The following is an 18,097-nucleotide window of genomic DNA, read 5'->3' as shown; positions in this document are numbered from 1 at the left end:
AGCTACAGTACACATTACAGCAGTGACAGGACCTTCATGGTTTACATAAATAATCCTTTTATCTGTCACAATAACAAATCTGAAATTCTAAGCAAGTAAACAATGCATCTATGAATGTCCTACTCCATAGTAGACTAAAGGAAATCATATAAATACATACAAAATAAAAATGTATATAGTTTTATCCAGAAAAACTAACACATACACACAAATATACTGTATATGGTAGCATTTACTGGTCACTTGTTTGAATTCAAACATCTGCATGGCTGCTCTGGGTTACTAGACCTGGTTCAAGTTGAAAAAGTGAAAAAGGGTTGACGAGACTAAGTGCATTATTTATGACATATGTGGCATAGGTTTCAGGTTTACACCCCTTCTTGTCTAAAGTGCACACGTTCCCATCTGCCAGCTGGACCATTAAGCAGGCCTTACAAGGATGGATATGTGCAGCCATTATTCTTAGTGACCTATGGATGGGACCTGTCGGGCAGCCTGTCTTGCTGATATCTGGCCAGTGATCCGACAGATATCAGGAAGGGTTAAAAATTCCATTGGATAGAGACTGCAGCATCCCCAGAAGCTCTGCATTGGCCCCTATTATGAGCTGATCATGAACCCAGAGGCCAAATGATCAGATTCGACCCAATACCAAACCAGCCCAAGATCAATTTGTTTGGTGAATTCTCCAAACAAGTGGATCTGTTCATGTATGCCCAGCTTTATTGGTGCCGGCAACTATCTATAATTTGGATTTGTAAAGGATAGCTGTATATTGTGAGAATGCTTGGGCAAACATTACAGTATCCTCTCAGAGTTTTGTGGGTTTTATAATGTTGCAGTTTTTGACATGTCTGCATTGTTTTACAGGAAACAGGAAACTTACAGCTAAAGGGAAACCAGCAAATTACAGGCGAGAGCATATTAGACACATCTTCATCAACCAGCGAGTGCTCATACACTAGCGCTGCTGAGCCAGAAAAGCACTCGGACACAGGTATGTCTTTGGGAATCTGTTGTGCAAGCTGTCCAGACCTTACCACTAGTTTTAGCATAGGAAGAAAGGGCAATACGAAAGGGCAACGGTCTCCCCAAAATCTGGGGGAAAAATGTAGAAGCAGGCATTTTACACTGTTAGATATATTTATAATTGAAATCAGGGTTGTGTAAGCATCCAGCTTTTTGAACCTGCATCTGACAGCATTCCAATGACATCCAAAGGCTGGGAGATGCCATAATGCATGCTGCATGAATCCACTGTTCACCAGAGACCTTTGTAGAGAACAGAGTTTTAAACAAATTACACATGTAAACTCAACTGATTGCATACTAACTGTACAAGTCCTGGCAGCAGTGAAGTTAGAGAAGATGCCACCTCAACTAAGAGATGAGGAAAATGCTTTAAAACAGGGGCAGACATACATGCATTATGACTCCTCCCACTCATGTACAGGTATGGAAACTGTCAAGTACAAGGTACTGTTTTATTATTACAGAGAAAAAGGAAATAATTTGTAAAGATTTTGATTATTTCAATTAAATGGAGTCTATCATTCTATGGAATGTTCTGCTTTGCACCCACAATAAGTCATATGTATATCACTTGATACCTATTTAATAGACATGGAATAGATTTTACATGTTAACAACCTGTAAATGTTTTTGCCAAATGGATTCGTGTAGTCATTTAAAAGAAAAAAGCCAGTCAAAAAATTCACATTATTTTCTACATTACGTCAATTAGTATTGTAACTGTACCAGTTCATGCTTTTCAGGTGAGGATTTTCTGGTTTTGCACCTACTTTGCATTTCTTCACAAACCTTTTTTAAACACTATTATGGGTGTTATGTCTTTATAAAAGATCTCCCTTCTGCTTCCAGGGGCATCACTACAGAGGTGTTATGGGCCACAATTCCCATGGTCACAAATAATTCAGAGGGCAAAGAACAATATAAGGGGAACAATAATATGCAATCCAATATGCAGGTTCTGGAGATTATGGGTACTCAGGGGAGGGTGAGATTAATAAAAACTGGTGATGATACAGAATACCGAGACAGGGGTTAAACTCTGCTAATGCAGCTACTAATAGACACCTGCTACTAATAAGAAACCAATTAGTCGGTCACTTTAATACAAGCTAGAAAATGAAATCACAAATGGCCACCACCATGTGGAAGCAGGTGCCTTTCAACCCTTGTTACATGATTGAAATTTCCAGTTGACTGAGAATATTGATAATTTTTAGAAGCAGAAAAAGTCATATTAGGAAGTTTAATCTAGGGTTTCTGCACTTTGGGAATGGAAGAAAAACTAATTTATTGGAAGATATTTTGGCCCACATTTACTGAAGAAATGCAAAATGCTCCGTCTGCCCCTATTTCCCAGTATTCTGTGTTTACCTGAAATGCTTGGGATTAGCACATCGGAAATCAGTACTGGCCTGTCAAATACCAGATGGACTGCTGTAAATTGCCATAGACCTGTGCTCTATGTTGGGCCATAGTGTGGCTCTTTGGGTCTTAGTGCAGTTGTTATAAATCTCAATCAGACATGCCTGAAATCATAGGTTTCTGTTAAGTGCAAAGTGCAGCACATGCCATTCCCAGGAGCACCCCACTGATTTGATTCAAAGGTACAAGCCCAGACTCTCAAACCCTATAAGCCTGTATAGTAAAAGGAGTCCTTTGTATGCTAACACCTGTAGTTATGCACAATTAACGAAATCATTACAATTTGATTAAGCCAAATCACATAGCAGTGCAATAATTCCAAAGCAACCAATTAGAAAATAATTTTGGTTTGTCTGGTACATTGATAAGAATAAATGCAAACTTTACAATTGGTGCAACTACTTGGTAGCTTTGGACTATAAGGGCTCTTACACATGAGCGTTTTTACCTGCGCTCCCCTGCATTCCATTTTTCTGCGTTCAGCCGCAGGGGAGCGCAGGAATAGACGCATTACATTTTTTCCAATGGGGCTGTAATCACACAGGCGCGTTTAGGCGCCGAACGCAGGTTGAGACGCAACATGCTGCATTTTTCCTGCATTCGGCGCCTACACGCGCCTGTGTGAGTACAGCCCCATTGGAAAAAATGTAATGCGTATATTCCTGCGCTCCCCTGCGGCTGAACGCAGAAAAACGGAACGCAGGGGAGCGCAGGTAAAAACGCTCGTCTGTAAGAGCCCTAAGGGCTCTTTGACACGGGCGGTTTTTCCTGCGGTCCCCTGCGTTGCGCTTTCTTCCATTCAGCCGCAGGGGAGCGCAGGAGTAGACACACTCAATTATTATAAAGGGGGCTGTACTCAAACAGATGAATTTAAGTGCCAAACGCAGCATGTTGCATTTCACCTGCGTTCAGCGCATACATGCGTCCGTGTGTGTACAGCCCCCTCCACAATAATTGAGTGCGTCAGGGAAAAATGCCCGTGTGTAAGAGCTCTTAAGTGCATAAAATATGACATTGATTTTTGGGGAGATTACACAGTGTACAGAACGTATTAAAGCAGCATATTATTGTCTAAACAAAGCATACTTATTGATTCAAAAGTTAATGCCTTATCCAGATTCCTGCAAAGGTTAGGTAGACAGATGTAATTATAATAAATCCATTGTCCTTTGTTTTCCCTAGGAAATCCTGTATCAAACCACCGACCACTGCTAAGAAGACAGGCACGTGTTGACTACAGCTTTGACACAACAAGTGAAGATCCGTGGGTCAGAATCTCCGATTGCATCAAAAACTTGTTCAGCCCCCTCATAAACGAAGGCCACAACCTAATAGATCTAGAAAGTAGCATCCGTTCAACAGGTGGCAATACAGAGAGACTTAGGCGAGATTCTGCATGCGAGGATTCTCAAATTTGCAGCTCTCAAGATATGAGTAACTTCAAGAAAGGTCCACCAGTTGCTCCCAAGCCAACCTGGTTCCGGCAGAGTCTGAAGGGATATAGGAATGTAGATAAGAAGCCAACTGATGGCACATCTCTGGATAAATACAAAGAGATTCATAACAACATTAAACCACAAACTTCAAGTCGGACATCATCGATTAAACAAAAGATAAATTCCTTTGAAACATTTAGCACACCATCACCAACTGGAAAAATAAGCGACAGAGGGAATGTTACATCTTCAGCACTGAATGACAAGTCCTTTAACAAACAAGAAGTAGAAAGTGTGACAGTCTGTTTGAACAATGTGACCGTGAGCACAGCTGAAATTCAGGTTACTGAAGTTATACAGCCTCCTGTGGCTATTCCAAAGTCTCCTGAAAAAGAAGAACCGGAAGTGTCTCAGTCACCACCAAAACCCTGTTTCCAGGGCATGCGAAGGAGTAGCAGTACTAGTAATGACCCTCAGTTTCATTATTCCGAGCTCAATGAACAAGTACCATACAAGATACCGAGCCACAGATCTAGGAGCTTTCCTCTGAGTGCCTCCACACCCTCTGATGCATTGAAGATAAATGAAAACTCTAGCAAGATCTATTCCATCAGCAACCAGGTCTCCTCTGCTTTAATGAAGTCCTTGCTGTGTTTCCCTCAGTCTCCGAAGCTACAAGTCTCTTATCCCTGGCAGAATGAATCTTACCCTGTAGATGAGATCTCATCCAGCCCTAAGACTGAAAGTTACCATTTGGACACTGGATTTTCTGTAAAGTAAGAGAGCATTGTGTATCCTATTCTGAGACAACTATAAACTATATATAAACAACTTGTTTACCTCCGGTCATAGTATAAAAAGGTTTGCTCTGCATAGTAGCATTACTTGTAATCAGTGTCTCCTCTTATACTATGACCAGAGGTAAACAAGTCAGGGACCACCGTATTGGGTTTACCTTGCTGTGGTATGGTGGCTTATCAACTTTATGATCATAACTTTGTAACTAAAAACCCCTGTTTTTGTAAACACATGCACTTGCATTTATACTGAATTACTTATGAGACAGGGGACCATGGAATGTGCAATGATTAATTGGCCAAATCAGTTGCACTTCCATTGTACTTAAATATACTTTAACTTTGCCTTTGAGTGCTCCCACAACCCCCCTTTTTGTATATTGTACTTGATCCCATCTAAGAGGCTGAACCATTCTATTGGGTTCATTTAATATTACAATTATTTTTAAGTAGATTTAAGGTATGGAGATCCAAATTATGGAAAGCTCTCTTATCAAGAAAAACCCAAGAGCATTTTGGATAACAGGTCCCATGCCTGTATTGGGACTGTACATGTTGCCATTACAGCTTAACATTCTCTATTATAGCTTGTCTGAATTAAGAGAGTTCGGAGCAGGACAATCAGAAAAGGAGAAGGAGGAGGATGTCCAAGAACCGTCACTTGCATTGGCTTCAGTGCCTGCTGGTCAGTCTGTCATATCTCTGCTTCTCAGAGAAGAATTAACTGCACTGATAGAGGAAGTCAAAGAGCTAGATGAAGAAACCCTGAAGGTCTGAAGTTCTGCAAAACACTTCTTTTTTTCTGTTAATTCATATTTAACAACAGAATGTTTGCATATTCTATGTCAGAAGAACATTCATGTATCGTTGCTCCAAATAATAATAATATATTTATATATACTGTATAGGGATGCACCGAATCCACTATTTGGGATCCAGGCGAATCCCTGGTAAAAGATTCGGCCGAATACCGAACCGAATCCTAATTTGCATATGCAAATTAGGGGCAGGAAAGGAAAAAAATCTTCTTTTGTGACGAAAAGTCACGTGATTTCCATACTCACCCCTAATTTACATATGCAAATTAGGATTCGGTTTTGGTTCAGCCAGGCACAAGGATTCGGCCAAATCCGAATCCTGCTGAAAAAGGCCGAATCCCGTACCGAATCCTGGATTCGGTGCATCCCTAATACTGTATATAAAGAACCCTGCAACCAAAAAAATGCTTAAAGGGTTAGTTAGTGTGGAAGTTTACCAAACTGTACAACCAAATCTGGCCGTGTATGGCTAGCTAGAATAGAACATGGAATGCTGACATGCTGCTTATAATAACAATTACTTTTACACATAACTTTAATACTATTGAACTTTTAATAAATCTATGTTAGAAAGTTGCTTAGAATTACATATTCTCCACTATACAGAATAGCTTTTGGTTGGAGGGCCTCTTTAAGATCTTAAAGGGTTGATGGTTGTACAGTACTATGAATAATACAATATAAATCAGATATATTTTATATAATGTTATAATTGTTGTCAAGGACCAGCCTGATAAAGGTCCCCATACTTAATTCGAGCAAGTCTGAAGCAGCCCCTTGTACATTGTCCTGGACCTTAGTTTTCAGTTTTTACATCAGTACACCAGTAATAAAACACACTATGCAAATGGACTGCCAGACCCTCCTCAGGGAAATCTTCATTCTGCACCTGGCAGTTCAAAGGCATGTGTAAGACAAAGCAAGTTGTGTGTAATATGGTGTGCACCAAACACATTTTCCTTATGAAAAAGTGAATTTACTATTCCACTCTTCACATTTCATCATGGGTTCCTAATGGGTGGCCTCATTCATACACAGGGTTCTTTAGTGAGCACAACCATCTTTTCCTGCCAGCGATGGATTTACACCTCTATACGCCATATTTGTTTTGATGCAAGCTTTCATGCCCACCTATTCATTTCCTCAGGAACACCAATGTAACAAATAATAATTCCAAGGATTTTATTAGGGAGGAGAAAGTAGAGATCTGAGAGAAACTTACTGTGAAAGTACTTGATGAAACACCAAGGATTTGCTTTATAGACAAATTTGGCAACTGGAAAGCATTTATACTTGGATAGAAAACTATTTGATTTAATCTTTAATTATAACGTTTTCCGGGTGATAAAGTCAGACCTGGGTATTTATTACCTCTTACAAACAAATATGTATGGATAATGCCATTAAGCACAGACAATACACTTATAAGGGCTCATTTACTAGTGCCCTTGTGTAGAGCACAGTATTAACGGTCACAGACCTGACATGCTTTACTGAATGCCATAGGGATGGAGCTAATTAGAGGGCCCTGTTCGCTACCTTGCCTGTGTGAATGACGCTCAAGTTAGGGGACAGGCAGGGGGACACCTACCTACCTCTTCTACCGACACTTCATGAATACAGTACTGCCGAACGCAGGCAGCATTATATTTATGGGTCCAAGTGGCAAGAAAGGTAGTGAGCAAAGAGCAAAACATTTGCAGATTTGTGTGCACTTTGTATACTGACTAACCAGAAGTACGTGACCCCTTTAAATATGTATAAACACATTCTGTGGCCTCCTTTATTTGGTGTAGGTAAGCTGTAGTTCAGTAATAGGTAGAAGGTGGCAGGTTAAAGGGATCCTGTCATCGGAAAACATGTTTTTTTCAAAACACATCAGTTAATAGTGCTACTCCAGCAGAATTCTGCACTGAAATCCATTTCTCAAAAGAGCAAACAGATTTTTTTATATTCAATTTTGAAATCTGACATGGGGCTAGACATTTTGTCAATTTCCCAGCTGCCCCAAGTCATGTGACTTGTGCCTGTACTTTAGGAGAGAAATGCTTTCTGGCAGGCTGCTGTTTTTTATTCTCAATGTAACTGAGTGTGTCTCAGTGGGACATGGGTTTTTACTATTGAGTGTTGTTCTTAGATCTACCAGGCAGCTGTTATCTTGTGTTAGGGAGCTGCTATCTGGTTACCTTCCCATTGTTCTTTTGTTTGGCTGCTGGGGGGGAAGGGAGGGGGTGATATAACTCCAACTTGCAGTACAGCAGTAAAGAGTGACTGAAGTTTATCTAAGCACATGTCACATGACCTGGGGCAGCTGGGAAATCGACAATATGTCTAGCCCCATGTCAGATATCAAAATTGAATATAAAAAAATCTGTTTGCTCTTTTGAGAAATGGATTTCAGTGCAGAATTCTGCTGGAGCAGCACTACTAACTGATTCATTTTGAAAAAATTTTTTTCCCATGACAGTATCCCTTTAAGCACCCCCTATACATAATAAATTCACTTTTCTCATTACTGAGACAATGACCTAATCCAGCAGCAGGATTAATAGGATAAAGCACCTCTGATATCACTTATTCCTATACTGGGCTGGCTTGCCTACACTGGGATCAAGCATGGTAACCAGTTCTAGTGATTACTTGGGGTTTCTGAGCAGAGAATGTTTATTCTTATGTTTTCCAGAATGTTCTTGGTAAATATTCCTATGTTTTCCAGAATGTTCTTGATAAATATACTGTAATCCCTGCACAGTTACAATGAAATTCTGGTGTTGAATATACAAAGAGACAAGACAATCCTAACTGAACTGAACTAGACTACAGTGTTCCCTCCTCATTTAGAAATTCCTTGTGTCCCATTTCTCCTGGGAGGCCTTTCCGAGCATGAACCTTCCTTTCCCTAAACTGCATCCTGAATTTGCCTTTACCCTTCCACCTTATAAATAGGAAATGACCTCTTGCTATTGTCTTCCTCTTTCAGCAAAACATGCATCAATTCAGTGTGGGCCTCCCACTACCTGTTTGCTGAACAGCTACATCTGTTTGCATTTTCCCTAGGGAAGGACACACCTTACTGTATGTGTTTTTTATTTAATTTCCTAACTATGTACTTTTCCTTTGTCCAGCAATTTGATGACATCCACGTTGTAGTCTTGCATAAGGAAGAGGGTACTGGCCTTGGATTCAGTCTTGCGGGAGGACTTGATTTGGAGAACAAAGCTATAACCGTATGTTTCATTCAGTGTATTTAGTTGTGGGATATGTATAAATATTGATTATTTATGACATGTCCTATTGTTAAATCTTGGATAAATTGATGATTAAACATATTGCATTTCCTCACTCCTGTATTTTGTTAATTTAGTTACAATATTTGGTAATACTGTACTCTCAAAAAACAGATAACAGTTAACCTATTGTTTTTCATGGGCCCTAGGGCCCAACAATCGGATCCTAACGATGGGTAACGGGCGGTCGGATCATGGGACTGCATCAACGAACAGATGCGGCCGCGATCCGACGGGATTTTTAGTCCTGTCCGATCGACATCTGGCCGACTTTCCACCAGATATCGATCAGGGAAGCCCGTTGGAGGGCCCCAATAAGCTGCCGTCTGTCGGCAGCTTTTTATTGGCCCGTGTATAGCCACCTTAAGGCACTGTAAATGTGGGAATTGAGCCTTCTTAGAATCATTTATGGTGCCCATAGTGTTGCATAAATTAAAATTTAAAGGTGACAGTCAAAAAGAAAATTAAAGTAAACTTTTCAGTTTTCATGGGTTGAAATAAATATAAACAGATTTTTACGGCCAACTGTGGCGTGCATCTAAGCAGCTTTATCTCAGAGATGCAGTACATGAGGGTTTGTTTAATATGGAGGTGAAGTCTTGTATGAGATCCTACTTTGCATATTACTCACCTGCGAATTTGTACTGAGAACCATGGGGAAGGCGTTGCTTCTTGCCAGCCAACTATGGGGTATATTTATCAAAGAGTGAAGTTAATAGTGAAGTTCCGCCACTAGAGTGAAATTCCGCCACTTTCCATTCATTTCTATGGGATTTTTAAAGGCGTATTTATCAAAGGGTGAACTTTCACTTTCACCCATTGATAAATATGCCTTTCAAAATCCCATAGAAATGAATTGTGAGCTGCAGAATTTCACTCTAGTGGCGGAACTTCACTTTACCCCTATATGTTTATGTTTGTGCTCCCTCACTAATTATCAGGGTCCTGTCTGACAACGACTCCATGCTTTCGCTCAATTACTTCAGAAAATCGATTGTTAGAAAAACACAATACAGTAAATTTCCGGCATAAAGTTAATAATAGGTAAAAAAGTATTTTATGGGATCCATTATCTGGAAGCCCATTATCCAGAAAGCTACGAATTACGGAAAGGGTGTGTCTCCCATAGACATCTCCCATTATCCAAATAATCTGAATTCTTAAAAAATGATTTTTTTTTCTCTGTAATAATAAAACAGTAGCTTGTACTTGATCCAGACTAAGATATAATTAATCCTTATTGGAATAAAAACCCATCCTATTGTGTTTATTTAATGTTTACATGATTTTCTAGTAGACCTAAGGTATGAAATGACGGAAAGATCTGTTATCTGGAAATCCACAGGCCACCAGCATTCTGGATAACAGGTCCCATACCTATATAGTGTTTTTTTTTGTGTTGTTTTATTAAACATTTATGTAAAATGGTTTCATTTAGCAATGTTTAAATTGTGACTTTTTATCTGATATCCACAGACATTATGTGATAAATGAGTGATGACCCTGAATATTTGGGATATACTTGACCCTCATGCAGGGGATTCAATTTGATGTCAATCTGGCAATTCTGAATATATTTTTGACAATAATGCAATAACTGACCATATGCAATTCTTGCCTTAGGTGCACAGAGTTTTCCCCAGTGGGCTGACTGCTCAAGAAGGAACAATCCAGAAAGGAGATAAAGTTCTATCCATCAATGGAAAGTCATTAAAGGGAGTTACACACAATGATGCTCTTGCCATTTTGCGCCAGGCACGCCACCCTAAACAAGCTGTTATTGTCATAAAGAAAGAGAAAGATGGAGAGCAAACACCAGAATCCCTAGACTCGGCATTCTCTGCTTTAACTGATGACTCAACAGCAGCAAGTAGGAAACTTGACTACACATCAGACAAATACTTCCCATGTGATAAAAAAACACTAATATAAAAACAAACTAAAAAAACTAAAAAAACACTAAAATTGCACTAATATCCATGGAAGCATACCAGCAGTACTTAGGGAGTGTGAAGAGAAATCATTGATAGCTTGATTTTACAGCCAATAACTGTGTCTGGAATACTGTATAGTAGCTAAACCAACACTTGAGGGAGCCATTGTCATAAATTACATGTTGCAAAACTCAAAGCACATTGTGTTTTGCAGTAATGTATAGTTTATCCAGTAAAAGGAAGGCAGAATAAGTAATGGTTTTCAGATATTTTAGATCCAGCCCCATTGTTGTGGCACCTATTATCTTTAAACTTTATATTAAGTTTATAGAATACATGGAGTCAGTTTCCTTATATCTGTTTTTACTGTGCTAAATGTAGATGCCCTGAAAATGTCCAGAGGATTCATACTGTGGATCTAAGGCAGTGATTTTCTAACATTTTTTGGAGCAAGTTGCCAATTGAGGTCCATCTTTGGCCTGGGCCTAACCTAGATCATAGGAAGGGTAGGCCATATTAAAACATCACCGGATTAGCCATTCATATAATATATACATGTATTCCTTTGTAAAACGTTGTAGTCGATAACTGAAATGTCGGGAAAAAAAACGTATTTTTGTTTGCAAAAGACATGTTGAGTGCTGTACTTTGCAGGACTTTGACATTATTTGTTACCAGCAATCAGGCAGACAATATATTTTTGTATGAGTGCTCCTCTTCTGGTACTATATATATATGACACTGTATACAGTATATGACAGCAAACATGTTATTACCCCCAAATTTTACTCTAAAAGAGTCCTTCAGGCTGGGTCTCAATCGGTATCTAGAAGAGCAAATAAGCTTTTTCTGGAAATTTCACCATAATTGGCCTCAGTGACAAGGCACTGAACATCCAATGGGAGACATCTTCTAGAAGAGCACACAAGTCTTTTCTGAAAATTCACCTTAACTGGCCTTATGGCTGAGCCTATCACAGCACTGCGCCTCCAGTGGGGGCAACCCCCCATTTTTGAAACTATGGCTCTATAGGCTGCAGTGTAGTAAACAATACATTTCAGATCATTGCCAGCTATGATAGAATACTGTGTTACAAGAACTAGAATCTCAGCCATAAAGCATTACTGTAGCTATATAAATAAATCATGATAATGATGATGAGGTGTCAGTTTGGACTGGATGAAAGTTGCCACTACACTAAATTGCTTAACATTTTTAGAGATTGTTACATTTTCTCAGCACTTCCCATTGTTTTGTGCGCACAAGTAAAGTTTATATCTTTATATTAATCATTATTAATAATTTAAGCAAAGTACAAAATTAGTATTAAAAGGTTCTTTCTTCTTGATGTTGTAAAGTTTAATTGCGATTTCCCTCCCTCCTGCCCCTAATTTGCATATGCAAATTAGGATTCTATTCTATTCTATTTTTTTTCCAAGAGTAAATTTTGCGAATTTTCTTTTCAACAGATTGTGATGACACTGGGGATATCATTGTCGTTACTCTTGAAAAATCCTTGGCTGGACTTGGATTCAGTTTGGATGGGGGGAAAGGCTCTGTACAGGGAGACAGACCTGTCATCATTAACAGGATTTTTAAAGGTATGTTGAGATGATTAAAGCATTACAGGTAGGGATGCACCGAATCCAGGATTCGGTTCGCGATTCGGCCTTTTTCAGCAGGATTCGGATTCGGCCAATCCTTCTGCACGACCGAACTGAGTCCGAATAGTAATTTGCATATGCAAATTAGGGGCAGGGAGGGAAATCGCGTGACTTTTTGTCACAAAACAAAGAGGTAAAGAGCATTTTCCCTTTCCCACCCCTAATTTACATATGCAAATTAGGATTTGGTTCGGTTGAATCTTTCGAGATGGATTTGGGGGTTCGGCCGAATCCAAAATAGTGGATTCTGTGCATCCCTAATTACAGGTGTGGGATCTTTTATCTGGAAATCAGAAATCCAGAAAACTCTGGATGGCCATTTCCCATATTGTCCATATTAAACAAACAATTCTTATTTTTTTGGTTCTCTCCCTTTCTCTGTAGTAATAAAACTGTACCTTGCACTTGATCCTAAGCTGCAAGTACCCACATTTGTGGCAAAACAATCCTATTGGTTTTTTATATTTAAGTATGTTTGTTAAGGTATGATGATCCAGATTACGCAAGGGCTGTTTCTCTGGAAAACCCAAAGTCTCAAGCATTCAGATAATAATTCCATTAAAGCCTGGAATTTGCACACTTTAAAGTCATTTATTTTTTATTGTTATAAAAGAATCTTAAAAAAATCATGATTAAAAAAAAGTAAAACTTGCCTAAATTTTACTGGACTGAAACATAATTATTTTGGAGTGTCCAATAACTTGTAAGTGTTTGGTGTTTGGATTTTTATTTTAGAGTTCTAGCTCTATCTGCAAGAGGTTGGTATGTTCTCCCTGCATTTACATGATTTTCCTCTGGGCACTGTGGCATGAAAACTCTGGTTTCATGCCACACTCAAAAAACATACATGCAGGTTAAATTGCTACTGATAAGTTGACCATAATTTGTTTGAATGTGATGTATTACCACAAATGATATATATGTTTCTCCAGGTGTCTCAGAAAAGAATAATGCAGTGCAGTATGGAGATGAACTACTGCAGCTGGGGAACATCAGTTTGCAAGGTCTCACACGGTTTGAAGCATGGAATTCCATTAAGTCTTTACCAAATGGACTTGTCCAAGCTGTCATCAGGAGAAAAAGCACTGACTCCACTGTAAACCAATAGAACAATATGATAATGGAGGGTGCTTGAGTCTCAGAACTAGCATGCAGCCATGACGGAGCTTTAGCACATCTTGCCCTGGATGGGATCAGATTGCTCAGTGGCAAATCATCTTCTTGGTATCCCTAAGGGAATATTTTATTGGGCAAATGTAATGGAGGTTGGAAGCTCCTGAACTTGCAAAGTGGTCAACATGTTTTTGGGCAAGACTGGTACTCTAGCACAGTTTATTGGGTTGTCTTGCCATGGATACCAAACACACACACAGATTCACACAGAAATAGAGACACACACACAAAGGAAATAATCTCAAACTGGCACTTGCAATACATTAACATAAAGCAATTCTACTTATTTTTCTGCATTTTCATGCTTCTGTCACTGGTACTTGTAGATCACACAATGTAAAAACTAAAGGATTAATCATTTATAACCTTACGGGGGCCACTTATTAATAATTCTGGCCATTTAATTAGTTCCAAAACAAATGGTTATTATGAATAATTATTATATTCATATTAATTGATATGAACACCTTTCACACTAATGTCCTTAATGGCCTAACCAGACAAATCACTAGATTGGAAACAATGCGCTGATGGGCAACTAGCAATCATACTTGAATTACAACTCCAAAGGCTGCCAGTGGGATGAAGGGAATTAGTTTGACATCTAGAGGGTTTAACATTGGACAACCCTGCTAAACAGACTTTCTATTATAGTAGCCTGCACACACTTACTGCATTTTGCACCCCCTAACCCGAGATCTTGATGGAGTTGCAAGGAAAATGCATTGAAATGGGAGCAGATTTAAAAATCGAATGCAATTTTAGCAGTTTGTCTTCTATACTAGCTCAATAATAAGGTATGCATACAGACACATTTTTATTCATATCAATCCCCGTGTGCCTTTTGTCTCATTGTCAGATTTAAGATTAGGGATTGCCAATCCATGGTTTCACTGTTGGTGAGCTAAAGCTACTATCACTTTTATCCTTTTCTATTGAAAGGTTCTAATTAAGTCAATAAACCTTCATTGCACTAGGCTGGCCCAGTCAAAATCAACAATAGGCTCATGTCATATTCTGCTGCCACTTTTTCAGCTGGTTGTAAAGCTCCTGGACCCATCCTGTTGCCTGTCATTTGCTTTAATGAGAACCACCAGACAAGCTGCATGGTTCAGGTGCTTCTAAGTATGCTGAAAAGTGCCAAAACGTACCACGTGTGCCATGAGCTTGGTTCCCTTATATGAAAACGATCCAAAACTATGCAATACTTGCTTTATTGGCATTTTTGTATATATCTTATTTTTTGCCTGTGTGCCATGAGTGTAAATAGCTATTTTTTTAAAATGCTAATAAATGACTTTTGATGCAGATTCAGTTAGCAAAGCTACTTATATTAATGAGTCATCTGATTTGTCATTTATTTTGTCTTACTTTTCAGAGCCACCAAACTGCAATGTCATATAACGAGAAAGAGAGGAAGCATACGGCTAACAGCTTCTAAACGGCAATTGCTTATAGCAACCTATGAGTAAATAGCATCTAACATCAACTATGTTAGAAATTAAAGCAAATATTATTGGTTGATATGGGCAACTGCACTGATGTAATTTAGCACCTACATTTATAAAAAATCCACAGTAGGTGCAGGTGATCTGTGCATGGGTTCTAAGATGCACAGGTTATCAGGGCAATGAATAGTAGGCCCAAAGGAAATATAAAGCTTACAGTGTGATATTGTGTGCTCTAGGGTTATGAACACAGGAGTTATGACTCTGACAGCTGACACCATTAAGCTTTATTTATTCCTGTTGAACAAGATAGTAATACCAAGGCAGGATGACACAGAGCAGAAACATGGGGTAAAGCTAGTAGCAACAAGCCATAGATAAGCTAATGGCAATTCTTTCAATGCATGTAGGACATGGATCCATTGAGCTGAATGATATCTCTTTCTCAACTAGTGTAGGACAATAAATTAAGAGATGGGAACATCAAGAGAATGGGTAAGGTGGAACATCATTAAACATATGTTGTCATGTCCATTGAAAACACAATATAGAACAGCAGGACTACCAATTGACCAAGGGAAGCATTGCACAGTAACTCTCCAATGATCATTCCCTCTTTGATAAGCCTGAAGCTTTTGTAAACCCTGTAATACTTTTGATAGACAATATTCTCTAAATTCTACTTATGCCCAGAAAAACATCAGTGTGAAAGTGACACGCTAAATTAGGAGAGATGATTGTTGGGTTTGGATTGACACACTGGAAGAAGGTAAAGTGTGAACCAAAGGTTGGATGTCACTTCAGCTCCACATGGGCAAGGACTGATGAGAATGATGCATAATCTGTGGAAAGTACTGCCAAATATGCCAGCTATATATAAATAAAAAGAATAATAATAATTGTCTAAAAACAATTCCAGGTAGGTTTAAATTTGCTTACAAGGAAAAACACAGGGGTACGGATATACAAGAATCATATAGTTATACTAGCAAAAAACATGGCAGCATTGGCAAGGGGCCATGGTCCTAGAACTGCTATGTAAAACCTACATAAAACATCACAAACCAGGGCCGTCCCTTAAAGAGATACTGACACCAGAAATTAAACTCATTTTTACATCTTTCATAATATCGCCTTTGAAAGCTACTTATAACTTTGCCATAAAGTATTTGTACAATGTTTTTACATTACCTGTCTGATGCCCCATGTTCCTGTATGAAAGTGCTGCCATATTTGTGCAGCAGGAGTCCGTTAGCATTAGAAACTCAGGTTGGCAAAACAGTCAGGTTTAGAAACTTCAACTAACAATTGCTCACATCAATAAACGTCTGAGCAAAAAACGATCTACATGACCTATAGGCAACTTTTAATGTAAATTTATAATTTTAAAAGTAGTTTTTTAGTGTCAGTATCACTTTAAACACTGAAATGTAAGATAAGTTGCAACTTTAGAGTTCTTCAAATAAAATAGCATCAGTCCATTTGATACCAAAACCAGTTAAACTGGCATTACGAACAGGCACATTTTATAATTCTGGAACTATGGATTCTGCACATACAACATAGAGATATATACATTTTCTTAGCACATTGGTGTGGTGGTAATAATGTATTAGAGGATGCAGTCTTTAATAGCTCATGGCCAGGGTGTCTGTTAGATGTTAGAAAGTTTCTGCACTGAAAAGTGTCCAAATCCATTAGTACAGTAGTTTCTACATGATGAGAGTAGCTCCCATTAAGTAACCTGTGCTTGAGACTGCACCTGATAACTCGATGCCTGATTATTTATCCCACACAGCCAGAACTGGGGCAAAGGGCTCTCTGCATGAACACTTCTGGTGCACACTTGCAGTCCCTAGTGCTCTACCTTATGTCTTACTTAATGACCCCCTTGGAGGTCCAAACTGAAGTCCAGTTGGGGTTAGATTTACAAAGCACCAGAATTGTGCAGAACACATGAACCTGAAATGCACTCCAGGTCCGGACTGAGAATTAAAATAGGCCCTGGCATTTCAGGTACACAGAGGCCCAATCACCCCACAAAGAGGCCCAAACAGCTCCCACCAGCCCACTAAATACTGACTTTCTATGGGACCTTATAGCAGCCCCTCTGGCATTTGCCAGAACCCACAGATTGCCAGTCCGGGCCTGATGCACTCCATTATGGCAGTGTTTCTCAGACTCTTCCCTACAAGTTTCCTGTAGCTGCCTTGCTTCATCCACTAGAATCCCTATAAACTTCTTTAAAAGTACAAAATGACCCCACATCTATTTTATATCAAATGACTTTGGTTACAAGAAGAGCAGACAGCTGTATTTTGACCCTCAGTATCCCATAATATGAGACCTGTGATGGCGATGGAGAAAATGCTTTTAGAGCTAGTACATTTTATATTTAGCAAAAAATGGGGAAGTTGTGCTCACCACTAAACAGTTTTATACCGTTAAGAAGGGCTGCAATGAAGGTGTAACAATTTAGACAAAAATACAAGGGAACTTCTGCAATTACCCGTTATCAATATAATAAGGACATTAAGACATTTTGTGTATTAAGTCACTAAACAAATTACCTTCCCTTTAAAAAAAACAGGATACAGCTTGAATATATTGCCATATATGAACAGTCCCTGCTTCCCCAGGTGGAGAAAACATTTCATTCCAACCCCCTATTTGTGTATAAACTGACAGGACAAGGCTTATTTTAGACAGAAAAGGCACAATCTGGGACTTCTCAGCTGGCTGGTGCTCTCAGGCAACCATGATCTCAAATGATTAGAATTTTCTACACAGAAGGAGAGGGAGGGATCAATACACATCCCCTCATGCAGAAATTAGGGTGCAGGTTAAGAAACTGGTAGCTATTCGGGGCACAATGTGGAGAGAGGATCAGATTTTGCACCTAGATCCTTGGGGGTAAATTTACTAAGCGGCGACAATTTGCCAGCAACGGCTTCGCAGCAATTGCAACACTTCGCCAGGTGAAAATGCTAATTTACTAAAATGCAAAGTTGTGTCCAGGGCACCGAGTGCTGGCGAATTTTCTGTAGCATTACTACAATGCAAGCAAATCCTAGCGCAACTTCATT

General features: G+C 39.1%; 1 protein-coding gene across 1 annotated transcript in view; it reads left to right on the top strand.

Moving 5' to 3' along the window:
• il16.L (interleukin 16 L homeolog) overlaps positions 1-14,873 on the top strand; it is a 66,037-nt gene extending 51,164 nt beyond the window's left edge. The window contains exons 14-20 of the mRNA XM_018253145.2: positions 871-997; positions 3,637-4,666; positions 5,275-5,458; positions 8,631-8,732; positions 10,416-10,662; positions 12,196-12,327; positions 13,323-14,873. Of these exons, the coding sequence (XP_018108634.1) occupies positions 871-997; positions 3,637-4,666; positions 5,275-5,458; positions 8,631-8,732; positions 10,416-10,662; positions 12,196-12,327; positions 13,323-13,498 (1,998 nt within the window). The 3' untranslated portion in view covers positions 13,499-14,873. The remainder of the gene's footprint in view (positions 1-870; positions 998-3,636; positions 4,667-5,274; positions 5,459-8,630; positions 8,733-10,415; positions 10,663-12,195; positions 12,328-13,322) is intronic.
• Positions 14,874-18,097: the final 3,224 nt, after the last annotated feature.

The sequence above is a fragment of the Xenopus laevis genome, chromosome 3L, assembly GCF_017654675.1.
Source record: "Xenopus laevis strain J_2021 chromosome 3L, Xenopus_laevis_v10.1, whole genome shotgun sequence".
Lineage (NCBI taxonomy): Eukaryota > Metazoa > Chordata > Amphibia > Anura > Pipidae > Xenopus > Xenopus laevis.
Note: the sequence above shows the minus strand (reverse complement) of the source record. Positions and strands in the feature narration are given on the sequence as shown.